Below are 24,838 nucleotides of genomic sequence, written 5' to 3' on the forward strand. Positions count from 1 at the left end.
TGTGAATAACTTGCGTACATTAACAAGCACAATGGCATTCCCATTTTCCGATCAACCTCCCGCCCAGCGGGTACCATACGCCATTCCTCAGCTCGAGGGAGAGCGCATCACAATTCCTGGCAGCAAAGGCGTGTTTCGCATCTTGACTTCTTCCAAACAAACCAATGGCCTGATGGCTGTCTTTCAGAGCGGTGCCACGGTCTCGGATGCACCTGGCTTCCATTATCACGAGAAAGCTCATGATGTTTTCTTGGTGACCAAAGGTTTCTTGAAATTATGGAACGGCCCTCAATGTCGGATCTTGGGGCCTGGAGACTTTGCATATATTCCTCCCGTCAGTTCAACCATCACTTCTCTTCCTCAACATTGTACTGCCGACATATTCATATATAGACGAAAATTTTGCTGATGAACTCTCGTTTCTAGACTGTGATTCATAATCCTGAAATGGTTGGCCCACATACCGAGCTACAGGGCCTCATCACCCCTGGAGACTGGGTGGATTTCTTCCGTTACGTGTCGGAGCCCTTTGAGGGTATCCTGGTCCCCGAGACCGATGACCGCGACCTCAAATCTCTTTTGATCCCCAAGGTCATGGCTGCCAAGGGCAAGTTCGATGTGGTCTTCCAGCCGCACTATGTCCCGCCCGAGGTGAGCGACTGGACCAAGGAGGATGAGAAGTTGCCCGAAGGGAATCAGGGATATTTCCTTCGTGCCAACACAGGTCCACGGTGGATGTTGGGAGGAGTGATGTCGCGGCCATTTGTGACGACCAAACAGAGCGCCGGAGTGTGTGCGATTTCCAGCATCGAGTCGTCCAAGGATTACGGCGACACCGTGTTCTCGCAACCCATGACGTTTGAGTCTGTGGATCACTGTTTCTGTGTGATGGAGGGTAAATTGAAGGTGACCCTGAATGGTTCCGGAGAAGGGATCTTCCATGAAGGCGAGACGGTTGTCATTCCCGCCGGCCAAGCGTTCTCGCTCGGCTTTGAGAGCAAATATGTGAAGGTGCACTCTTTCGCCGATGGAGACGGGATTGAGTCGCTGATCCATCGGGCCGGTGGGCAAATTGATCAAGTCGTGCTGCCGGACCAAGCACCAGCTCATGATGCGTCAAGGATTGCGGCAGTGGCACAAGAATTGAAAATTACACTGCAGGAATCGCGCTAAAAGACGCCCGTATGTTATCATCCAAACTCCATTCGTCGTTGACATAGAATAGTTGGTCAGAGCCAGATATCGTTGCTTAATAGGATTCATCTGTTTGTCTCAATCGGCAGTTATAGTTTCACCATCGTTGTAGTGTACCAGACGGCAATCTAGTGAGATCAGATACAAAGTGGTGCATGTGTCGATAGCAACCCTCTCTGTACCGATTATCATGTGCCAATGGAAATGCTGACCTGCTACCTGCCAAGGTAGTAGTAGCATTGTTAAAATTCAGCCATCAGACCTTTGGGAGGGGAAAGAAAAGATAGTCCGGTTTACTGTCCTCCAAGCCTGAACTTGTGCCACGCTTGTCTGTACGCTAGACCGTCCAGGCCGTTTGGCCCCATGAGAGCAAAAGGCGCTCTCGTTCGAGGGTGACGTCCTGATTGGTTCCCCGGATTCCTACGCAGCGAGATCCTTTGCGGGGGGCAGCATCACGTGGCGCTAGGACGCCGAATTGCCAAGCGTGCGATCGTCCGGAATTTCCGAGCACTGCCATTCATCTCATCTTTCATTTCATCAAAAGCACGGCTGTTCGATCACACGCTCATTACAACATACCATCTTGTATTCGGATCTCAGGGTCAGTCACGCAGGATGTTTGAATAAGGCGACATCAAAAGAGCATGTCACCACCGGCTGTAAACACTCCCGCAACCAAGCGGACAAAACGACCTCGCGCCGCTCAAGCGTGCGATCGCTGCAGAACGAAGAAGTACAAATGCGACGAGCAATATCCTTGTTCACATTGTAAAAGTGGGGTTTGAGATAAGCCACCGAGGGTGGAAATTGGACAAAAATGCTAACAGATGGATAGAGAGTCGATTAGATTGCGTATATCAAGGCAACTATCGAGAACGGGAGAGCAATCGATCCGCTAGGTAAGCTAAGCATCCTCCCACGCTTGTCACGGGCTCGTCTGCAAATCTTGAAACAAGATTCCTTGATCAGGGTATTTGCTGCATGTCAATCATTGCAACGCCAGGACTGACCTCTTTCTTTTCAGCTATGTTGCTGATCTTGAAAAGAGAGTGGAGGAGCTGGCCTCAAAGCTGCGCAATGCCGAGGCACAGATACAAACAGCATCTCCACAATCACAGGACCAGTTAGGAAGAATGCATCGAGCGCCAACAGTTCTTGAAAATACGCCAATTTCATTGCCTCAAACAGGGTCAACGCCTCGAGAGACAGCCAGGCTGCCTGTAGCGACGACACATGAAGATTCGGCGGAGAGCGCTGATGACGAAATCAAGGAGTTGAACCATCATACCAACGGAATCGAGTTTTATGGCAGTACTTCTTCTGCTGCAATACTTGGTCATCTGAAAAAGGCCAAGGAGCCCAGGAGCTATGAGGATCCCTCCCCTCGAGTGGCGAACTTCTCACTGATCTCTACGCTACACAACCCAAGCTTCTCTCCGTCATGTTCTACGGGGATAGTCACTGCAATTGATCAGCACAACTATTACTTCGACGTGGCTTACGTCTTCATGAACGGATATTTTGAAAACATTCATTTCATTCATCCTTTCATCGACAAGGAGTCTTTTCTGCTTCGTGCAAATGATCTTTGGTTCAACCGAACACAAGCGCACGAACCTAGTTTCATTGCTCTTTACTTGAGTGTTCTATCCTTTGGCGCGCTGGTACGCGTTTGGGACGAAGATAAGCTGGCTGGTCTGGGCCGGTTTGAATGGAGTCGAAAATTGTTTGGTGAAGCGCAGGCGTATCTCAACCATCTTCGATTCTCAAATGACCTTGAAACCGTGCAGTGTCTCTACATGATGGTACAGGATGACACTCCTATTCTAGGGAAACCCAAGCTGACATTTTGAAGGCTAAGATTTGTCAAAATGAGCTGAATCCAAATTGTAAGTGAAATATCACGCACAGAGCCGGGGTCGTGCAAAATTGCAAAATTGCGAGAATTCTGACGTGCTGCAGTGGCGTATATGTATTTGGGTCTTGCAGTTCGCACCTGTCTCTCAGCAGGGTTCAATCGTGAAGTCGAGTGCCCCAAGGATCCACGATCGAACTGGATTTCGAAAACTTGGTGGTGAGTCGATCGCTTGATCAGACTTTCTGATATTGGAGACTAACGCTCTTCGGCGTACAGGGGCATATTCTCGCTAGAAATGTACGAAAGACAGCTGTTCCAAAAAAGTATCCCTAGGCATAAGTTGGAAAGCGTCAAGTGAGCTGACCGTGTCCTAGCGAACTGAGCTTTTCGGTCGGACGGCCAGACACACTTGGCATGGACGAATATCACAATCGGGCTTTCCCCGACCGGGACGACTCTGAATATGCGATCATTTCCTGGATGGTCGATTTTGCCCAAATCATACGTCGCGTATCTGTCCAGATCTATCACTCTCGCATTACGCTTCAAGAGAAGCTTCACACCGCCCTTCAGATCGAGGCGGAGATGGATCGCTGGCTAGCAAGGCTGCCTGACCGAATCAAACCAGATATCGACCCAAATAGGGCTTCACGCCCGGCGCTTCGTGACCCAAAGTGGGCGAGGAGGCAGCGTCTGGTATTAGGAATAAGTGAGAGAGATCCTGGCACCCTCGGTATATGCGGGACAACTGACGCATCTCGGTTTTTTTATTAGGATACTACAACGTAAAAATGCTGTTGTTCCGCCCATTTCTCAGTCATTTCACCCGCAAACTGCGGCATCCTCCGAATGAACTGGAGGAGACCATCTCTAAGTGTTTGGATGCAGCCATGAAGACGATTGAAGTCATCTATGATATCTATCGAGTTCACACATTCTTCCGATGCTGGTAAGCGCATTCTTCCAGTTGTTCGTGCCATCCCCAACGCTAATGTGTTGCGACCTCCCCTAGGTGGTACAACACCACTTATGTTATGTTCGCCACATCTACCCTCCTCCTTCCCATGTCGAAATTGGGCATGTGTGCCGAGACTATTCCTCTTTTGCGATCCGTTGAGACTGGAGTGGAAATACTCGAATCGATGGATGAATCGGTGGTCGCTCGCAAATCGGTGGAGATCATCCGACAGTACCTCCGCGACTTCCGCGCCTCCGGCCAGCAACCAGCCGCGTCCGTAGCCGGTGCTTCCACCGGGGAGCCCGCCGTTCCTCTGGAAACCGGACAAGGTACTGGTCCAACTCAGACCACAAGCTTTGAAATTCCGGAGTGGGCCTACGGATTCGGTTTTCCTGACTACTCCTTCGAAGGAATCGCTCGGCTTTTTGATGACATTGGCGGCCTGCCTATGCTTGATGGAGATTGACTAGTGTCACTAAAAAGCAGTCCTTGAAATCCATAAACCGAATCTTGAAATCAAAGATTCTATCGAGGCGGTTCTTTGGGACCGCACAGGTGAGGCTGCGCCCAGGAGTTGCTCTGGTCTTCCCACGTGAGAAAACGGTGAGGACGCGCGGTCTCCACTGTGTGTTTTGAGCCTCCCCCCGCTATCTTTGCGTACCACAAAAGACCCTGCCAGCACGGCCGACTTGTAAGATCATCGGCCCACAGCTCTTTCTCGGCATCGCGCGGGGACAAAGTGTGGCCCTAAGGAATAGTGCCTAAATCAATTTACGTCACTGCCTGCAGCCATTTCTCAAGTCGGATATTGCCCATGGGCTCGACCTCGGCTTGCGCATGCGGGACATATATAGTCGTTGAAGCCCGTAAATTGTGAAACTTCCATTTACACAGTTTCATCCTCCCTGAGGCTCGCACCTACAAGGTATCTGCTCTCTGCTCGCAGTAAACAACACGCGCATCACTCAATTCCAGCAATCCGTCCGATTTCTTTTTGTTTTTGACTCTTGCGCGACAGAATGCCGCTCACCCTCCATCATATGGGTCTTTCCCAGTCCGAGCGCATCATTTGGCTCGCTGAAGAACTTGGACTGGACTACAAATTGGTTCATCACAAGAGGGACCCTCTTTTTGCTCCCAAATCTATTAAAGATCTTCATCCCGCCGGTACGGCTCCGGTCATGGAAGATGACCCGTCTCCCGTCACTCAATCTCGCGTAGTGCTCGCGGAATCGGGCGCTATTGTCGACTACATCATCGCGGTACACGGAAAAGGCCAGCTTGCACAGACCCCACAAGATGGTGTCGCGTACCCGAGCTATCTCGAATGGTACCACTTTGCCAACGGGTCCCTCCAGCCAGCCATGTTGCGCTTGTTCTCTTCCCGAATGTCCGGCGCGGATCCCAACTCGCCGACCGTGGCAATGAACGCGAAGAAATGGGAACATCTCCTCTCCATGGTGGAGAACAGGCTCGCAGAGACAGGAGCTTATCTGGCCGGCGACAAGCTGACGGCGGCAGATGTTATGACGGTGTTCACTTTGACTACAATGAGAGGCTTTTGTCCCGTGGAGTTCGACACGAAGAACCACGCGAGTGTTCTGGCATACTTGAAGCGTATTGGCGAGCGACCGGCGTATCGCAAAGCCATGGAGCTCTGTGAGGGCAAGGACTTTGTCCCCATCTTAGGTCCCAAAGCCGAGCTATTTCCTTTGTTGAAGGCATTTAACAAATAGGCAAATGACCTCTGAGAAAGTCCAGGGCAGACCTGATCTGATTACTTCTCTGTCTTCTTACTTCTAATGTACAGAATGAGGTAGTATATCGAGTAAAATTGTAGTTTTGGGGGAAGGAAACTACTGTACTTCGTGGTCACCATCCTACCGGGCACAAATCGTACTCTTGAAATATCTTGGCTGATCTTCCCTACAGGGGTTATTCCCCTGCATCCATCAAGGGCGAACATTGAATGATTCATAATATGACACATGAAGAGGAGCGAGACTTGCCAGGTCGAGAAAAGAGATGTGTATGTTCCAAGACGGCCTTTTCCACCTCCTCAAGGGCATCATAGCCGTACAGCCACGGCTGAACCTCCGGACACGTCCTGCAAAGACAGCATCAGCTACAAAATCCTGCATCCTGGATCAACCACTAGGAATTTACTCACCATCGACTGGGAAATGCTCCTTTGATCTCCTTTCCAAGCTGCGAGCGGAATATTTCATCACGCCGCACTTGCTCTTCTCCGTCCTCCATGTGAAAGTCGTGTCTCTGCGAGCACAGAATCAGTATCTTGTAAGCCCTTCTGACTAGGGAAGAGAAGATCTATCCTCTCCATGAACCAAACTTCCACTGTCACCTTACCTGTTTGAAAGTTTCTCGGACAATGGCCTCCCCTCTGGACTTGCGAAGTCTTTCATACAGACGGAGAATATGCGGAAGCTGGGCTTTGTCGGTCATTCGCCCCAGCAAAAGACCAAGAACGGCACCATCTTCCAGGGAAGAGTTTGCTCCCTGAGCCAGATACGGGAGCATGGGATGACACGAGTCGCCGCTAATTGAGAAGCACCAAAGCTGTTTAGTGAACCTGGGAGGTGGGAAACCTCAAGTCATGTTGAAGACTCACATGAAAACCAGATTGGACTGGTCACTAACCCATTTTTCCATCTCGCCGTCTATTTTCATATTTCAGTATGGGCTCATGTTATAGGATGGCTTGGCTTACGGTGCATGAGCTTCCACTTGTCGATTTTCCCGCTTGTCACGCAGTCCAGAAATCTGTTGAGGCTGCATGGGAGAATAGTCAGCAGCGGAAGTGGTCTGATCAAAGAATAATGCAGTCAAGCCATACATTGGATCCCAACCCGCAAAAAGCTGTTTCATCTCATCAACCGAGCCAGCCTGTCGTGAAATACCTGGTGGAAGGTTATCCGGAACAAGCAGAACGATGTTATACATTTTCCCGCCTCGCACCGAGTATCCAACCGCATGAGCACCGGGCCCAATCCAGAAGTGAACTTCGGGATTTTCCACAAGAGCCTTGAGCTCCAGGTCTTGGATCTGATCCGCAGACAAAACGATGCGATATGCCAAATCTCCCGTCGGAAGAGGCTCGTCCTTCTGACCTATCAAAGCCTCGCGACAACGTGACCACAGGCCATCCGCCGCGACGATCAAATCTCCCGTGAATTCACCACCTCTTTCCGAGTGAACGGTGGTGGTCTCAAAATCAATTCGAGCAATCCTCTCGCCCAAATGGAAGCTTACTCCCAGCTCCTTAGCTCGCTCAAATAGCGCTTGCTGCAGATCCACTCGGTGTAGATCGACAAAGGGGGCATTATACTTGGCGCGAATTCCCTTGTCAAAGGCGTCGTCGTGGGCCAAGATCTCACCCGAATATCGATGCACGGTCAACTTTGTCGGTTCGGCGGCGGCAGCCCACAGCGAGTCACGCAATTGCCAATGCTTCAAAAGGCGGGACGCATTTGGAGTGATCTGCAGGCCTGCGCCCACTTCTGCCAGCTCCGCTGCTTGTTCAATCACTTGCACCGAGTGGCCCGAAAGGGCAGTTGAAATGGCCGCTGCGATGCCACTGAGGCCAGCTCCAACGATGACCACCCGAAGATGGGCCTCTTGAGAAATCTGTGTCGCGTCTCGGTCAATTTGTTGGCCAAGGCGAGAAGCACAGAAAAAGACGAGTCTTTTCCAAAGGACTCTGGGGCAGGTCTCTCTTACCATGTCCGACCGATTGTGTTGAGATTGTTGAAGAATCCCTTGAGCTCTGAGATGCTTGCTCCTCTCAGCGACTGCAGAAATCAATTAATACGAGAAGTTGTATATTCCACGAGATATTCGGAAGGAATATTCGTTCACCGGTTCCAGATATCACCGTCAGCTTGTGATCTTGTTCTTGAAAGATCCACCGCAGCCGTCAGATGCTCCAGCGGCAAACGTTCCACGCTCGGGATTGCCGACTTTCGGAAATTCCAGCCTCAGTAGCTTGCACCTTCTGAAGATGGGTTCATTGAGAATGCGAGAACTGGCAGATTTCTCGGTTGAGCCGATTACAAGTCCTTGAGTGTTGGGGTTTTCTATGGTTGCTTCAAAAAGATAAAGATCTTCAGGTTCGATGAACCGTCTCCTAAGACCTTTCATGACAGGGACGGTACGCTTTGGCCCATTGTGTTGGACTGCTTCCGGAGACGACCCAAGTTGACCCACACCTCTCTCCGCAAAATGGACTGACAAAGTGATGGGAAGAACGGAAAGACACAGACCCAGAATCTTGTCTTGCATGTTCTCTGCTGATGAAATACAGTAACAACTCGGTCTATCTGAAGAACGCAGAATATATGCAGCAGCGTCCAAGCTCTCCAACTGCTTTGAGAGTGGGCGCTCGGGTTGCCACTGATCGCTAAGAGTGAAGTCAGAGATGGGTGGAGGGGTCTTCATCAAATCAGGATCTACGGATTGCTTGCGAAGCTTTCAATACTCCTTGGAAAAAAGCAGCATCCCCTCCCTTCACTTCATCCACGCTTCTTCGAGATTTGGAGCATGATCGGCTAGAAAATGGACTGGAGAGGCCAGGATCAAGGTTAGCAGATTTTTCACCCCTCCTAGGTCCTGTAAGTCGAGGAAGCATCTTCACTCGTTTAATGGCTCATTCACTTACTTTAGTCCAGACAATCGCTGCCAAGTGGCGTTCGGAAGCGATGCGGACCCGATCCGCATCCCGAACTCCCCAAATCTCCTCCACGGATATCCCGAATCGTCTTACGAAGCTCTAGTTGATCATGCTGGGGTAGTTCAATTCCGGCGGATCTGATTCGCTCCCCACTTCATATTCCGGGGAAAGGGGCCCCAAGAAGTGCCGCTTGCAAAGGGCGTCGGTTAACGCCCTCTCTGATGTGCACTCCCCATGATTTGTTAGGGCCGACTATGTAGATGGTAGGTTGGGTCGAGTGCTTATATGGCGTGAGTCGTCCCCATAATTTTCCTCGTTCCCCAGGAAAAGTTCCATTTCCCCAGTTCACTTCCCCAGACTATCCCCCGCATATCTCTGAAAGGGGCTCTTGGCTCTAGCAGATTGCCTGATAGACACCAGACCATATTCTAGGGCAAAGCTATCATACAGCGTGGCATGGCTGCCGTGGATCCAAGGGTGAGCTCTCTACCTCTTGTGAGGGTCTGCAACAGCCTGGGCAAGCTATAGCTAATTCGAACCAGCTTCTGCCGCAACGAGTGCGGTATGCAGCCCTACTCACCGTCAACGTCTATGTCTTTATGGGCAACATGTATGCAGTAAGTTGCAACACCTTTTTGATGAGTTCAGCGCAATCAATGCTGAGAGAAGTCTCGACATCGATAGTCTGGTATCACAACCGGATTCGAGTCCCTTGGGATGTACTTCCACGCCAACAACGACAAACTATCAGCCCTTGTATCTTACCCAGTGCTAGCCATGGGTCTTGCCAATCTTCTCTGGATGCCACTGGCCCTCTGCTTTGGAAAACGGCCCGTTGTACTGTTCACCATGGTCATGTTTCTGTGTGGTCTGATCTGGAGCTGTGTTGCGCAGACCTATGACAGTCTGCTCGCGGCTCGAGTCTTTGCCAGCTTTGGTGAGATCCCTCCGAATACAAGCCATGTCTTTCCCTCAATTCCCCAAGCGCTTATAATGACCCTTTCTCCCAAGGCTACGGCGGTATTGAGTCTCTAGGACCTAGCATCCTCGCAGGTAAGTCCCTTTTTGTTCTGAGAATGAACCATATATCATCCAGGGCTTGATTGCTCATCCCCCCTGGCAGACCTCTTCTTCGAGCGCAACTACGCCAGCGCCATGGCAGCATATGCAGCCTTTCTATCTGGCGGTTCCCAGATCGGCCCCGTCATTGCGGGTTATCTTATCGAGGCGCGTGGATGGCGCTGGTTTTGCATTCTCTGCGCTATACTTGCCGCGGTCAACCTCGTCACCACTTTCTTCATGCTTCCCGAAACGATCTACGAGCGCGAGGACGAAGAATTCCAAGAAACCAACGAAGGATCAGAGAAACACGCAGAGAGCCAACTCGAGCATATTCAGAGTCAGTCTCAGGTCGGCGACCGGGCAAAAATGGATTACGGCGTCTACTTCAGGGGACTCTTCACGATGGGAATCACCGCGGAAGCAAAGGAAAATGGTGTCTTCAAACACTTTCTCTACCTCCTCGTCCTCCCGGCTCCTCTACTACTTGTCCCCGGTGTCCTGATCGCCTCAATCATGTACGGCGTCATTCTCGGCGGGTACGTCAACCTCACTGCAAACCAAGAACCCCTCTTCCCCCCCCCTCCTCCCCCCCCCCACAGCAAGCCCATCTCAACTCACTGACACTCTGATAAATCACGCAGCATCGTCACCATGTCAACTATCCTCCCCGCCTTACTCTCCCCACCCCCCTATCTCTTCACCGCCGCTCACCTCGGCCTCTTCATGCTCAGCAGCTTCGTCGGAGTTGTCGTTGCCTGGCCCATCGCCGGCCCCTTAACCGACCTTCTCTCCCGCTGGATGCGTAAACGCAATAACAACATCCACAAGCCCGAGCACCGTCTCCCCGCACTCATCTTCCCCTTCCTCGTTTGTCCCATCGGTCTCGTCATATTCGGATACACCTTTGCCCGCCAGGACAATTACGTGAAACCTGCCGTCGGTCAGGCTATTTCCGCCGCAGGGCTGACTTTGGTCCCCTCGGTGATGCTATCTTATGTGGTCGACGCCTATCCGCGTGTCAGTGGGGAGGCTCTTGTCTTGGTCAACGCTTCGAAAAATGTAGTTGCTTTTGGATTGACAAAGGGCGCGTATGCGTGGTTGGCTCGGGAAGGGATCGATAAGATGTTTTATGAGTTTGCGGGCATCCAGTGGGCGTGTATTTTTTTGGCGTTGCCTTTGTATTTCTTTGGGCCGATGATGCGTGCTCGTGTTGAGAAGCTGCTTTAAGAAGCGGGTCGAATATGGATATCAATATGTTCCAAGCTTTCTTCATGATAATGCTTTTCATTGGATAAGATCCATCTTAATACGAGATGGGACACGTTTGCCCTCGTCAAAAAAAAGATCATCTAGCTGTCGACAGTTGAATGAAGGTCTCTCGACCTACAAACCATCAAGGCTCGCCTATCTTGGGGGCGTTACGTAGGCAGGGAAGAAGCCTTTAGGCTAGCGTAACTCTTCTGAACAACCCTCGGAAACCTAGATATTGAATTGAATCAGAGTTTGATGTGGATAGGAGATTTAGTTCATTCTGAAGGATCTTTATCGCCAGCGTAAGGATCAGAAATCCAAAAAGAATAATCCCAGGGAAGATATTGTGAGCTAGGACAGAAGCAAAAGACCACACCAAGAACACGAACATAAGTGGAAAGACAACGCACAACGGGCAAGCGATCGGACCCAAGAGCATAAGAAATAAAAAGTGAACTATAAGAACTCAAAATGAGCCATTGAACCAACGCGCCAGGTGAACTCCACCCCCTTCGAACGCCAGGTTGTCCTGTGAGGCCTGTTCTTCGAGTCTGCACCCCAGCGCTGTCTCAGACAACGGACCAAGCCGAATAAGCAAAGATACGTGATGAAAAGGAAAAGACAGGTCAAGAAGCCCGACAAGAAATAGACCAACTTGCCGCTTGGAGATGATCACTCGCCTGTGAGATCTACTGGAAGTACTCCGCAGGCAGCGAAGCGAGGAGGGCGATGGTGCCCAGCCCACCGAGCATGGCACTAATGACAGCAGTCGCAGCATAGGCACCAATATGGTGTGATGATGAGTCATGGTGAGCTTTGGCCCGTTTCGAGGGAGGCGGGCTTGCACTGCCCTCCGATAGAGCAGAGCTAATCGCTTCGGCCGCCAAGGACCGAGAGCGTAGATCCAAGTCCTGCTGCCCGACTGACGACATCATTGTATTAACATCTTGATCGTCCGCCACTGCCATCTCGGAGGCCTTGCGTTTCTGAGAACGCGAGCAAAAGCATTCAGCAATGGCAGTCTCATCTGCGGAAGCTTTCTTCATCGGTGCTTGGTGCACCCTGGCGAAGGGTCCATCCCGGTACGCAGTCTGTAAATCATGTATGCGAAGACTTTCAAGATGTTTCGGTTCATCATCATCTTCCCGTTTGATGTTGAGCTTGGGGGTCACGGGAGTTAGGGGAAACGTCACAGGTGGCGGCAATACATCTGTCCATGGCGGCTTCACCTGACCGGTGCGATAGGGCTCGATGCATGGCGACACAACCAGGCCGCCGGAAGAGGAAATGTGAGGGACTTGATCAGGGGCGTGGGGGGCTGTGCTTGCATCCCGAGTCAAAACAGTTGGGTCAATGCAGTCCGGACCCTCATCCCCTTGATCCACTGAAGATTGGTCGTCGGAATCTACAACTGAATCCTCGTCAGATGAAAATTCATCTGCCGAGTAATCGAGCAAGTGCGACTTTTTTCTCTTGGAGTTCGAGTGCGAGCCGACATCCTCACGTTGCGCGAATTTGATCGGCGAGGGCGCTCTGTAGTTGTAGTCGTAATCTGATCTACTTCCCGGACACATCGAGCCGGATCGGGTGTACGAACGCACTGAATCTCCATCCGTGAAGTCGGGAGCGAATTCGTCATGTTCGTCTTCCGAGTAATCGATCAAGCACGACTCGTCAATTTGAAGACCATTTTTTCCGACTCGGTCTTCGGTGAGCTCGCGGGGACAAGCGGTGCCTGGTTGAGCCTCCAAGCTTTCCTTGTCGTTTGGCCGTGCTCCTTGTCCTCCGAAAAGCTCCTCGACGAACACTTTCATTGGGCGTTCTTCCTGGGGGGTTGGGTCCAGTGACTCGGATCTCGGAGCATTGCCATCCATGTGCAGAGTTTGGGAACCCTCCAGATTGCGAATGTTTGAAAGCGCGAATTTGTCATTGTCTCTCACAACGAAGCAGGAGGTTCCTCCAATGTTGCCGTCCTCTCGTTCACCATTTTCATTCCCTTGTTCTTCATCATCGTCATCATCATCGTCTTCTTCTTCGTCGTCGTCGTCATCCTCATCCTCCGCCTCCGGAACACAGAAAGTGTTGGCGGATGGAGGAGCAGACATCGACAGTACCGGCGGCTCCGGCTTGATGTGTTGGAACTCCAGAATCTCATCTTCCTTCACTTCTTCTGTCTCCAGCTGGTCACTGTCAGAATCATTTGAAGACAGAGACCAGGTCACGTCGAAGCAGACACTCAAGGCCGGAAAATGTTCTGCAAGAAGCGTCAGCCGGTTATGTTCGGAAACCCGCCTCACGGGGGAGCATCATGGCGTACCATCACCCCGGTCTACATCAGTTCCAAATCGTAAAACGTCCCCACTCAGCAAAGGGCTATCTCTTTCGGAGGACAATCTGAAACCATTCAACCAGGTCCCGTGGGTAGAGCCACAATCACGGAGAACAATCGACTTCTGTGGGGTGGGAGAGAACCCGTCTCAGCCAAATCCTTTCAACGTAGATATCAGATTATGCAACTGGGCATGAAGTGATACCTCTACGACACTGTCCAAGGCGACCTCCGCATGATCACGAGACATCACCCTCGAGTCGAACCATCCATTGTCCGGGGCCGGTGTCCGTCGCTTACCCTCACGTTTGGAGGAGCGGCCGATTTCGATGGAAGGGTTGGAGCTAGAAAGTGTGAAAGTCCGAGTCAAGGGAGTGTCATCCACCCGAGGGCCTAGTAGGCGTAGAACAACTGATGCTGATCACAGGCACCTGTTAGCTTGGAACATGAAGGACGGAGAGGAGAGGGGGGAAGGAGTCGTTCTCTTGCACGACAAAGTGTACCTTGAGCCTCGGACATGATGGCCGACGACAGATCGTTGCTGCAGAAACCACTGGGTGGTATAGATGGGGAGAACGACGACAAGGCCGTGGAGTTCCGACGAGTCGACTATCCGCGGCAGAGCTGTTAGAAAACTCAACTGCTAGTCCAAGTGAAGCAAAAAGGAAGAAACAGAAGGCAAGTGAGAGGGCAGTCAGTCGGTGAGAATGTTAGGCAGCGGCCGTCGCAGGGGCCTCGTCAGCCAAACGGGCAGGTGCAGTTACAGGAACTTACCGTCAAACACAGGAAGAGGTGAGATCAGGGCGTTCTTCTTACTTCTGATTCTCCAAGCGGGAGGATCGCAAGGAGATGTGAATAGTTGTGGAAGGTGGGAGGGAGAGGGGGGTGGGGAGGATAGATGGATGAGCGAAGGGAAGAGGGGTAGATCGCAAATGATGATGACTTCGGGACCAGACTGAACAGTCAAGACTTCACAGGTGCGTTTGAGGGAAGGGAACCGAGCTGAAGAATCCCTGGACCAGCCAGCACGGAACCACTGGAATGTCGCCGAGTCGAACACAAGAACGATCAAAAGACCCTGATCATGAAGAGTCTAGAAACCAAAGACCAACCTATTCTGTGGTCGTGTTGAGAGAGCAGAAGAGAAAGAGAGACTCCGGGCTTTCGGATCCGGCACAAGGAGAAGTGCCAGTGACGGCTGGATGGATCGCCAACGGATCAGAATAAGACCGAAGGTCCGCTGGTCCTGGTTGTCATCTCAGGGCGGCGGACAAGATATGGAAGTACACCCACACAACCGCTGCTCCAAGTACCAGTACGCCAGGCGCACGTCGATGTCGGTCATTGTTTGGTTAGGTGGGGCAGCTGTCTGGCTGGCTGCTTATCGTGCGAAGGGGTACCGGTACCCACCGTAATCGACAGCGCCGTCATATTGAAACGATCTAGATGTGGTCTGATCAGGTTGGCTTTGGGTCCCAAGTCCACTTACCGCGGTGGTCTTTCTCAGCCGCTGCTGATGGTTACCCAGTGTCGCCATCTCCATCGCCGATTGGAGACTTTGATCTGACAGCAGGACAGGACAGATACATCCTCCGTACTGAACTACAATCGTCATGCTGCAAGTCCTTATCGGGGCTTATCACTTATCGCCTCGCGCTTGGGCCGCCGTCACTCAGCCCAGTGGAGTCGGCCCCGGATTCTGAGGTGGTCCCTCATCCGGCAGTTCATCTTCGGGGCTCCACATCGTCGCAAGACTACTTCGGTCGTAAGCAGAGGTCTTCAAGACTCGACGGAGACGTCACTGGAGGGATGAAACGACAAAAACGATGGTCGGAAGAAAAAGCGAGAGGCACACTTGGAATGAAATGGTCTGTTCCGAGTGGATCAATATTCTCTTTGGATGACCGGGTGTCAAAGGCAACCCACGCGCACCATCCCACATCCTCCGACCAGATTCTATTCTAGGATTCACCCCCTTGCTCGGCATCGACTGCAGGATGCTGAAAGACCGCGAGTCCTCAAATGTGCGAGAGAGGCCAAAGCAAGACTGATACGATTTAACCTTCAGGGGATCAGAAGCATCGCACACCACACACAGAGCATCAAAATCGCACTTCAACAAGAGATCAGATTCACCGTCTATGGTACACATATTACTCGCAACAGATACCTAATCAACCGGATACAAACATATAACCCGTAAGCCCATGGCTACCCATCCCGACCCCTTCACATTCTCACGACCTGAAAGGTGCACTGCCCGCCGCTCCGCTCCCTCGTAAGCAGAACATCTAGACAAATAGAAAAAAAATGAGGATGAAACCCCCGTCAGATCTGTGGGGGGAGAAACAAGAAAACGATACAAAGAAATATGACCGTAGCCACGGAGTGTACTAAATACAAGGAGACGAAAAGAAGCACTCGGCCGGACCGTTTGTCAGCCGTCAACGCCGAGCGAAGGAGGTCTCACAGGCGGGCAGGGGTGGAATCAAATGGCCAGGTAACAAGACAAGCACTCGAATCCAGACCCAGCGAGCTGGGAATTGAGGGGGGCCAGAAATTGAAGAAGGAGTGGAGGTAAGAATGCACAGTAGGCGGCCGAGGAATATCCAAAGGAAGAACACACCATCTCGCTCTGCCGCCGCTTTACATGCCGGGGGGAGCACCGCCCATAGCACCCATCGCAGTGAGACGAGCGGCCAGCTGGGGATACTTCTCTTGAACCTCCAGTTGAGTACGGGTGGCCTCGGCGTAGGAGATAGCATTGACAATCTCGGCCTCGGTGCGAGCAAGCTCAGCAGCCCGCTCAAAGTACTTGAGCGCCTGCGAGACCTTGCCCTGCTGCAACAGCAGCTGAGCCATGGTGCCGACGGCAATGTCACACTCGGGATCGACTGGAAAAATGGAGGGTCAGTATGAATGTCCAGAAATTCTAAGAAGGAAGCTGCGAGGGCATCGAGAAAACTCACTGATAAGTGCCTTTTGACAGAGGTTCTCGGCCTCTTGGAAGTCTTGCTTCCACTGGAACAGGGCCAGAGCCTTGTTGATGAGGGGAAGAACGTTGATTCCCATGGGCTTGCTCAGCTTCTCCATCTCAACCGCCTTGTCAAACTTCTCAATGGCCTCGGAGTAGTTTTGCTGGTCAAGGAGCAGCTCGCCGTAGTAGTTGTACACGTCCGGGACCTCCTCGAAGTTCTTCACCGTGCGGCGGAAGGTGGCCATCGCCGAAGCGACGGAGCCCATCTTGTACTGAGTCACACCAAGCTGGATGTGGGAGTAGATGAAGGACCGGTCGAGGTCGATGGACTTTTGGTAGTCCTTGGCGGCCTCGGAGAATTCACCAAGGATGAAGTGCAGCTGGGCGCGGTGGTAGTAGATGTCGGGATCGTCCTTGTTGTGGGAAATGGCCAGCTCAAAGTCATCGGCGGCAGCGTCCTTGTTGCCTGTAGAGAGAGAGAGGAAGATGTCCGGATTAGCGCGGGAAACTTGACAAAGGGAGAGTATTCATGCCACCGCAAACTTACCAAGCTCGAGGTGCAAGCTGGCACGCTTGATGTAACTTTGCACCAAAGAGGGGTCGAGCTCAATGCTCTTGTGCAAGCCCTCCAAGGCACCGGTAGCGTTACCGCCGAGATATGTGAAAGTCGCCTTCATGTTCAAGGCCAGAGCCTCGTATTCGCCGAGGTCACCAGCTTCCAAGGCCTGGTCAAACGCAGCGGCAGCCTCCTCATAGCTATCTCCAGTCTTCTTGCCCATAGCAATCAGACCCTTGCGCAAAAGGGCCTTTCCTGAGCCCTCGCTCAGCTCCACAGACTCCTCAAGACCCTCAGGAAGCGTCTGGGGACGGAAACTCTGCAAGTAGTTCGAGACGAAGGTAGCACTAGGCAGCTTCTTGGTACGGGCCTCAAGAATGGATTTGCTCTTCTGCTCCGCCACCTTCTTCAGAAGGCGCTCGAGAGCGTTGCGGCTAACGTCGTTGGAGAACCCATCGATGATGCAGCTAGCGGTGAAATCCAGGAGAGCCTCGCTGAACTTGCCCAGGTGCTCGTAGGCGATGGCTCGGCGGTTGAGGGCCTTGACATACTCGCTGTCCATAGCAAGGGCGGCGCTGGTGTCCTCCACAACCTTTTCCCATTCGGATAGAACATTGTAGCAGGCGGCACGGTTGGAATAGAACACAGGGTCGGGCTTGCAGATGATGGCTCTGCCATATAGGTCAATAGCGCTGTTGTAGTCCTTGGAGCCGTAAGCCTTGTTGCCGGCAGCCTTCAGCTTAGCAGCATACTCCTTCCGGGTCTAAAATTCTCGTGGTTAGTGGCTGTCTGTCGAAAGTGGACACGCATTGTGAGGGTTGGCATCATACATCCTCAGAAAGTTGGCCGACAGTTGCCTCGTCGACTTCCGGAAGCTCCTCGGATGGCTCTTCAGCCTTCTTTGCTGGCTCTGTAACAGTGTCAGACGACCGCACACTCGTATGACCAGCCGAAGCCAGGGCGTTCCGGTACCGACCTTCCTCGACAGACGCAGACTTCGCTTTCTTTTCCTCCTCGGCCTTCTTCTTTTCCTTGCGTCGCTGATTCTTGGACTTCTTGGGCGCGGAGGGTGTCGAGGATGCGCTCGACTTGTTGGAATCGGACAGGTAGTAGACAACACCAGCGCCGGTAACTACTACTGCCACGCCGGCAATGGTGTAGACAACTGCCTTGTTCTCCGAAACCCAGTTGGAAATGCGATCCCAGACTGATGTCGTGGTCGACTCGAAGCTTCGATGGTTGAGTGTCCAGACACCACGTTCTGCGTGGGCATCGGGAATGGAGACTGGCTGGCCATGATGTATTAGAGAGACCGGACGCGGCGATCAAAGCTGTAAGTCCTGTTCTAGGTAAGGTCAGCGCGGATCAAGACGAGATGGCCGATGCGCCGATGAGCTCGATAAACCGCCAAGGTTTCCAATGGAGAAGAACGTACCAGTGCCTGGCCAGAAGACAAGAAAGGTCAGTGTGAGTTTGTGAGATAGGGAGGAATGACGGAAGCTTGGAGGAAAAGTCGAGGTTTCGGCCGCTCTGTACGGGCCAATCACGCACGACACAACGGAAACTGTTTGACCTTCACGTTACTCCACATACTCACCTTTTGGTGCCCGAGTCGTCGAGGACAACGCGATATTTATTGGCCGGTTCACGTGGTGTTCTTGTCAATTTGAAATTGAAGAAAAATAAAAAGGTACTCGATTGGCTCGTGTGACCGAGTTGATGCCGTTCAAAGACAAATCTGCAACTCAGTCGCGTGCAGCGCGGGCTTCCGTTGATGACGCAGTTCGCAGCCGCTAATATCCTGGAAGATAGAGAGACCATACACCACAGCAGAGAAAAGTGTTGACTGCGCATGACAGATGGGCTCCCTCGTGTCCAAAACTCCAATGCCATCTTTTGAGATCATATCTTCTCTACGATACGACCCTGATCTTCCGAGGATCACCAATGGCTTGCCGAATGACGAATTTTACCCAGCACCGAAACAGTCACCATACTATCTACTCTCTTATCACCGAGACCGACTGATCGCCGCTGCTAGACATTTCAACTGGGAATCGGCACTCACATTCTTACAAGATGGTCTAGAAGCGTTTGAAAATTTCATGGACGCGGCGATTCCAGACAAGACGAAAGCGTGGCGGTTGAGGGTTCTCGTTGATTGCCATGGCAAGGGCTCGGTCGAAGTCAACCCTGTGGGCGCGTTGGACTGTTGGAGTCTGCTAGTTCCATCTTTACACAAGAGCGATCCAGACGTGATCTGGAATGTGTACGTTGACTCACAATCGACGACACCATCTGGATTCACTACGCACAAGACGACCGCGCGAGACGACTACTCTGCCGCTCGCGCCCGGGCTGGGATCAAGTCACTGGCCGAAACATCAGAGGTCCTGTTGGTCAATACCGACGGGCAAGTCATGGAAGGCAGCATCACCACAGTCTATTTCCGACGCCGCGGACAGGCGAGCGATGACAAGACGAATAAGCCCATGTGGATTACTCCGTCATTGGTGTGCGGTGGAAATGCGGGCACAAGTAGAAGATATGCCCTTAAGCAGGGTTTTTGTGTGGAGCAGCTGATTTCTCGGGCAGATCTTGTCGACGGCGAAGAATGTTGGCTCAGCAATGGAGTACGAGGCTTCATGAAGGGCGTGGTAATTTTGAATTGAGTTTGTTGGCAACAAAAACAACAACAGCCTTGATGATGTATCTTAGGATAATGGGACGACTGGCATCTGAACTGTAGACTGAGTGCGGCCGTCATATGAAGGGAATTGGTCCATTGGATGTGAGGCATCGGACAAAATGACGCTAGAAGATGGAGAAGTGACATTTGGGGGGCTGATATGAATGTGAGGTCGCGCCTTTATGGGGTGTAGTAGATATTTATTTCTTCTCAGCAATTACTGGGTTGGGGTTTCCCTTCCACTCGAGAGGACGAGGGCGCATAAACTCGGCCAGAACCTCATCAGTGACGTGGGCGCGACGGTCCTGGAATCCCTTCACATACGTTTGCAACTCAGCAATGCAGAGATTCTTCAACTCGCCCGTAAGCATCTCGCCCTTCTCGTAAGCGACACGAATACGCTCCAGTTCAGCGTCGTCCTCCAGGAAGAAGGTGAGATACTGGAAGGGGACGTCGACCTTGGTGTTGCCGCCCAGCTCACGGTGGAGCTCCATGGTCTCTTGGCCACCGGAGAAAGCGTACTTGTTGATTTTGTTCTTGATCTTGTTCGGGGTGTCGTTCATGTAGATAGCTGAAGTCTCAACACTGGCTGACATCTTGGAGCCAGGGCCTTGAAGGGCAGGCAAGAAGATGGAGTGGATGAGGGAAGGCTTCTTGTACTTCATCTTTTCAGCGTGTTCACGACATTGGCGGAAATAGGGATCCTGGTCGATGGCGCAGGGAATCAAGCAAGGAATGGACGAAACCTTCTTGCGATCTTCACCGAAAATATGGGGGAAACTGGTCGCAAAGGCAGTGGCAGACTGAGTGGCGCAGAAGTGGAACTCTCCAATGTTGTTGCTGTCAGTGAAACCGAATGTACCTCGCACTTGGTTGATCGTGATACGCTTGGCCATTCTGCAGATGTTCTCATAGAAAGCACCGCCAACGAAGTCGAAGTCACTGAAGATGAAAGTTTTTTTCATGTCGAATCCAATCGCAATAATATCCTTCACGTTGGCCTTGGTAAAGCGCTTCGAATCCTCCACCTCGATCTTCTGAGAGTGCATGTACTTTTCATCATCGGTCATCATGATAACGAGAGGAACGTCGAAAACATCTTGTAGCCACCTATTCTCCGCGAAAACAAACAATCATAAATTAGCTTCTTCTGCGACGGCTCGCCGGGGACACGAGTACTCGTACTTGGTGAATTCAAATGGAACAGTGTGTCCAACATGCATACTGTCACTACTGGGACCACGCCCAGTATAAAGGTAGAAAGGCTGGCCCTTCTCATGACGGTCCAAAATCTTGTTGAGCTCACGGTGACTGAAGACAATGCCACGGCGCATGAAACGGTGCGGGCGATGACCCGTTACTTTCTCGAAGCGCTCGAGCAAGTCTGGAGTGAGAGGAGTCGCTCCAAACTCACGGACGAGCTTGTCGTAGTCAACTGGCAAAAGCTTACCAGTCTCATCCACGCCTCCAGACACGTCGAAAGGAGTAATAACCTGGCTGACGGCCTTCGAGGCAGGCGCCTTCTCAGCGAGGCTCAGCGTGGTAAGCGCAGGTGGTTGTCCAGGTTCGTCCGCCATTTTTATGCCTGAAGATTGTCAGAAACCGTTTCAAAGATATCAGCGGACTTGATAGTGCTCGGGGAACAATCATAAACGTACGTTGCACTTTTCGGAATTGTTCAGAATGACACTATTCAAAACTTCGGCGGGGAAGGGTTCTGCCCCTCAGCGTGAGTCAGTCCCACTTTGGCCTATCGAGGCGGTTGATATGATTGGTTTGCGGAAATATATATCACGTGCGGTCAACAGCTGCGCGCTGTGCGACTCAGGTTCGTGATTTGATGTTTCGAGCGCATCGAAGTTATGTGAATTCATTTCATGATGGATATAGTGGTGAATCGAGCTCCGGCCAAAATTTTTGATTCATGAAAGTTTCTCCAAAATTTAAGCAGAGATATTCTCTTGAGATTGATGTAGGGCTGGACAGAATTCACTTTGGTAATGACTTGGAATATAGGTATCCTACGCTGGGACTACAAGGACTCTGAGTAATTGATTGGGCACAAATGGATGGAATCTTTGGGATATGTACCTTTTAGCACTATGTAATTATGTGAACATGAATGCTTCTTCTCGCAATGGCGACAACCTCCCGTCGCGGGCACCTCATCGCTGTCACGCCCGGGCATGTGGATTGCTTTCAGATCTTTTCATATTGCATAGGTACTTCCTGCCCTAGCCGTCAGGTACATCCACACCACCCTGCAACTAGTGTATCTACTAATGCAATCCGTTAGGTGAGTCAATACCTACAGAGGTCTCTACGTCGAACAGAATGAGAAATCTATCGAATCCACGCCAGGGTTACTAACCGCCACCTGTGGAGGCACATCTTAAGGCTCTCTCCAGTTTCCTGAGGTGACTAGGCAGAGGGTTTGAGACTTGACGGGATACATCCATTGCTGAAAAAGACATACGCCTATTCGGTAGAACTTAGGTGCCAAGTACTTAGCTATGAATATAGGTAACGAGCGAGCAGGCATTTCAATGCCCATACAATTTGCCAAACAACTCTATTTATACATAAAGAACAATCCTAGAGTCTCAAATCGACACAAGGGTATCGCTATGCTAAGAAAACCGACCCTGTCGCGGCAAAAACCAAACATAACGCAAAACAATTCCACCAACCCCAAAAATGCTTTTCGGTCAAGAATGTCGTGACGGTCCCAGATTCTTGTAGTCTACTTGCGGAAAGTCATGGACTTTCCAGAGTCATCTCGCTTTTGCTTGCGTGCACCCGAAGGAGCCTCCAAGGCTTTGGCGTAAGGGTTAAACGGCTTCTTCCGGCTTGTGGCTTTGGGTGCAGCTGCAGGCGTCTTGTTCAAAATCGGCTCGGCGGTGGTGTAATCGAAGGAGGTCGAATCCGCACCACCTTGAGAAGCTCCTTGGGCTGCCTTTTGGGATTTCTTCTTTTCTTTTCGCTGCCTCTTTCGCTCCTTTGCACTAAGCTCCGGCTCGTGGGTTGGCTCGACCATGCTTTCAAGGGCAGGTTGCTCATCTTCACGGGTCTCGGTCACTGCCGCCTTTCGCTTGCGCGGGCCTCCAAGATCCTTCACCGTGAAGTACTTGGGCTCTTCCGGTGCCGATGGAGGTGCAGGCGCAGGCTTGAGGACTGGGGCAGATTGCGCCTCTCCGGAGACTCCCAACTTCTCGCGAGCCTCTGAAACAGTCTTGGGCATGGGTGGCAAAGGAAGGGACATCCGGAGAGCCTGAACCGACGCTGCAATAGAATATTCGGCAGGTGTCAAAGGCTCTTGAACTTGAAGAACATCCCCCCAGAACTGAGATGTTTGATAGGGTTCAGCGACGGGAAAATCAACGTCTTCCTGGTCAGCAGCGACAATTGCTGCGGGAGTACGGGGTGGCGGTGCGACGTCGCGCCATTCTGGGCCATCAGCACCGGCGGCATTTGCCTCTTTAATAGTGCGAAGAAGATCATCAGCCCGGCTTTTGGTAAGAGGCGTCATTGGTGAGAGGGTGCGCAGCAGCGTTCCCATATCGGTAGGCCTAACTTGTGCCAGCTTGAATAGCATATGCTTGGGGAAGACGCATTGCCAGCCTTCATCTTCAGCCCTCGCCACCTCGTCCCGCCATTGATGAATTGCCTTGAAAACAGCGAACTGCTCCTTTGAAAGCGGTCCAATGGAATTTCTCGAAAGCAAATCATACCAGCCACCAGCACCCTGGCCCTTCTCCGCATCATAGACGGGACGTTCGTATTTCTGAAGCGCCTCGTGCTTAGAGCGGTCCTGAACATAGTCGATCAAATTTTCATCAGGCGTAGACGCTTCAATGAGCGCATTTCTCATGCAATCGTATATGTAAAGAAGGTAATGCGTATCCGATCGAGCATAGTCGAACATGCCACTCGGGAGTGGGCGAACACGCCAATCAGCCATCTGGTAGCGCTTGTCGGCTTCAAAGTTCACGAACTTTTTAAGAAGGTATTTCAAACTCTTCTTGGGGTAACTCAAAGCACAAGCGGCGTGGAAGGTGTCGAACATGCCAACAACGTACAGCCCCAGGTCACGCTGCAGCCAAATGATATCCATGGTTGATCCGTGAAGAACTTTCAAGATCTTCGGGTCTGCAAAAACCTCGTTGAGAATTTGAAGTTCTTGCCTCCACGGTTTCAAAGTGTCGACTACCCAATCCTTGTTGCGTGTGCTGATCTGCATCAACGATACAAGACCGTGATACGAATGCACATCATGATGCTCCAGATCAATGGCGATCTCCTTGGCTTGCTTCAACTCCGCAAGCATCTCTTTCACACCATCCAGGGTGTCCACGAACGTTGCTGCCGTATCTTCGAATGAAAGGTAGTCAATTGGGGGAGCGGACTCATAAACGAAGGCGGGGTATTGGGCGCTGCGGATCTCAGTTTCGTAAGGATGAGGATAGACAGATGCATCACCCGCCTGACGCTGCGTCAGTGATTGTTCGAGGGGAACAGTCGCGTGGGGCTTCGTCTTCAGAAGGGGTCGGAACGGGCCCAAGTCAGAATTGTCGGGCTTGTGGTCAAAGAGCAGTTGCGGTTTGGGGATCTTGGATGGGCCATAGTCGTAAGTGGTGGGAAATTTGGGGGTTTTTCTGGCCACAGGCGCTTGGTCTTCTTGAGACGGGCTCAGCTTCTTGATCACGCCGGTGAATTCGTCCAAGCAGGCGTCGGCTTTTTCAAGAAGCGCATCAATCACATCCACAACGCCCCGCCAGTTGTCTTCGATAGAATCTTCATTGTTGAGGGTGGGCACTTGCACGTCTGTCCCCGCCGTAGCAGCCTTCAGTACGGCATTGGTCAACGATAGAATCCGCTCGCTCTGCTCGTCGAGCGATTCCGTGAACTCTGCATTTGAATTGCGGTGGAAACCGAGGTCCTCCGCAGCCAGTTGACCGACAGTCTTCACAAGCTGTACTAGTGCAGACGAGACGTTGGTCTGAAAGGGGCCGAGCTCGGTGGACTCCATGGCGAGTAGAGATTTGAAAAGCCGTTGTCGGTCCTTCAATGGCTCTGGCGAAGCTATTCTGGGAAAAAAAAGTTGCTTGGAGAGAGCGATGCGCCGTCACCGCCTGCCATATATAGTCGGTGTTTTGCGGACGCTTCATTGGTCCGGTCCACCTCCGAGCCTCCGTACTGACTGGTGTCTCCTGCGGAGTGTCGACTCTGCGATCATCTCAGATACTTGCGGCATTCAAGCTCATCCAACAGAATCTT

General features: G+C 51.7%; 10 protein-coding genes across 10 annotated transcripts; 5 read left to right on the forward strand and 5 right to left on the reverse strand.

Moving 5' to 3' along the window:
• Positions 1 to 31: 31 nt before the first annotated feature.
• On the forward strand, positions 32 to 1,173 carry POX_b02913 (uncharacterized protein; the record flags this gene model as incomplete). Its single annotated transcript, XM_050111821.1, has 2 exons — positions 32 to 334; positions 427 to 1,173. 2 exons carry the CDS (start codon positions 32 to 34, stop codon positions 1,171 to 1,173), a joined length of 1,050 nt encoding a protein of 349 aa, XP_049972167.1.
• A 665-nt stretch (positions 1,174 to 1,838) lies between these two features.
• Positions 1,839 to 4,476, forward strand: POX_b02914 (uncharacterized protein; the record flags this gene model as incomplete). The annotated part of the gene is made up of 9 exons (XM_050111822.1): positions 1,839 to 1,968; positions 2,030 to 2,093; positions 2,219 to 2,999; positions 3,050 to 3,083; positions 3,157 to 3,268; positions 3,329 to 3,349; positions 3,427 to 3,761; positions 3,827 to 4,001; positions 4,065 to 4,476. The coding sequence occupies 9 exons, from the start codon at positions 1,839 to 1,841 to the stop codon at positions 4,474 to 4,476; spliced, it is 2,064 nt and encodes a 687-aa protein (XP_049972168.1).
• A 553-nt stretch (positions 4,477 to 5,029) lies between these two features.
• POX_b02915 (uncharacterized protein) lies at positions 5,030 to 5,746 on the forward strand (the record flags this gene model as incomplete). Its single annotated transcript, XM_050111823.1, has 1 exon — positions 5,030 to 5,746. The coding sequence occupies one exon, from the start codon at positions 5,030 to 5,032 to the stop codon at positions 5,744 to 5,746; it is 717 nt and encodes a 238-aa protein (XP_049972169.1).
• Positions 5,747 to 5,984: 238 nt separating this feature from the next.
• On the reverse strand, positions 5,985 to 8,309 carry POX_b02916 (FAD-dependent monooxygenase OpS4; the record flags this gene model as incomplete). Its single annotated transcript, XM_050111824.1, has 8 exons — positions 5,985 to 6,117; positions 6,181 to 6,284; positions 6,378 to 6,567; positions 6,640 to 6,688; positions 6,739 to 6,800; positions 6,865 to 7,655; positions 7,749 to 7,819; positions 7,937 to 8,309. 8 exons carry the CDS (start codon positions 8,307 to 8,309, stop codon positions 5,985 to 5,987), a joined length of 1,773 nt encoding a protein of 590 aa, XP_049972170.1.
• Positions 8,310 to 9,153: 844 nt separating this feature from the next.
• Positions 9,154 to 10,986, forward strand: POX_b02918 (uncharacterized protein; the record flags this gene model as incomplete). Its single annotated transcript, XM_050111825.1, has 6 exons — positions 9,154 to 9,174; positions 9,240 to 9,314; positions 9,382 to 9,634; positions 9,709 to 9,750; positions 9,821 to 10,295; positions 10,401 to 10,986. 6 exons carry the CDS (start codon positions 9,154 to 9,156, stop codon positions 10,984 to 10,986), a joined length of 1,452 nt encoding a protein of 483 aa, XP_049972171.1.
• Positions 10,987 to 11,699: 713 nt separating this feature from the next.
• On the reverse strand, positions 11,700 to 13,858 carry POX_b02919 (uncharacterized protein; the record flags this gene model as incomplete). Its single annotated transcript, XM_050111826.1, has 4 exons — positions 11,700 to 13,264; positions 13,328 to 13,463; positions 13,545 to 13,756; positions 13,843 to 13,858. The coding sequence occupies 4 exons, from the start codon at positions 13,856 to 13,858 to the stop codon at positions 11,700 to 11,702; spliced, it is 1,929 nt and encodes a 642-aa protein (XP_049972172.1).
• Positions 13,859 to 15,985: 2,127 nt separating this feature from the next.
• On the reverse strand, positions 15,986 to 18,463 carry POX_b02920 (Mitochondrial import receptor subunit tom70; the record flags this gene model as incomplete). The annotated part of the gene is made up of 6 exons (XM_050111827.1): positions 15,986 to 16,233; positions 16,309 to 16,782; positions 16,864 to 17,635; positions 17,703 to 18,157; positions 18,308 to 18,313; positions 18,424 to 18,463. The coding sequence occupies 6 exons, from the start codon at positions 18,461 to 18,463 to the stop codon at positions 15,986 to 15,988; spliced, it is 1,995 nt and encodes a 664-aa protein (XP_049972173.1).
• A 295-nt stretch (positions 18,464 to 18,758) lies between these two features.
• Positions 18,759 to 19,544, forward strand: POX_b02921 (uncharacterized protein; the record flags this gene model as incomplete). The annotated part of the gene is made up of 1 exon (XM_050111828.1): positions 18,759 to 19,544. One exon carries the CDS (start codon positions 18,759 to 18,761, stop codon positions 19,542 to 19,544), a length of 786 nt encoding a protein of 261 aa, XP_049972174.1.
• Positions 19,545 to 19,761: 217 nt separating this feature from the next.
• On the reverse strand, positions 19,762 to 21,138 carry POX_b02922 (Tryptophan--tRNA ligase, cytoplasmic; the record flags this gene model as incomplete). Its single annotated transcript, XM_050111829.1, has 2 exons — positions 19,762 to 20,671; positions 20,747 to 21,138. The coding sequence occupies 2 exons, from the start codon at positions 21,136 to 21,138 to the stop codon at positions 19,762 to 19,764; spliced, it is 1,302 nt and encodes a 433-aa protein (XP_049972175.1).
• Positions 21,139 to 22,304: 1,166 nt separating this feature from the next.
• Positions 22,305 to 24,590, reverse strand: POX_b02923 (uncharacterized protein; the record flags this gene model as incomplete). The annotated part of the gene is made up of 1 exon (XM_050111830.1): positions 22,305 to 24,590. The coding sequence occupies one exon, from the start codon at positions 24,588 to 24,590 to the stop codon at positions 22,305 to 22,307; it is 2,286 nt and encodes a 761-aa protein (XP_049972176.1).
• Between the last annotated feature and the right edge of the window lie 248 nt (positions 24,591 to 24,838).

This window comes from Penicillium oxalicum, chromosome II (genome assembly GCF_001723175.1).
Source record: "Penicillium oxalicum strain HP7-1 chromosome II, whole genome shotgun sequence".
Classification (NCBI taxonomy): domain Eukaryota; kingdom Fungi; phylum Ascomycota; class Eurotiomycetes; order Eurotiales; family Aspergillaceae; genus Penicillium; species Penicillium oxalicum.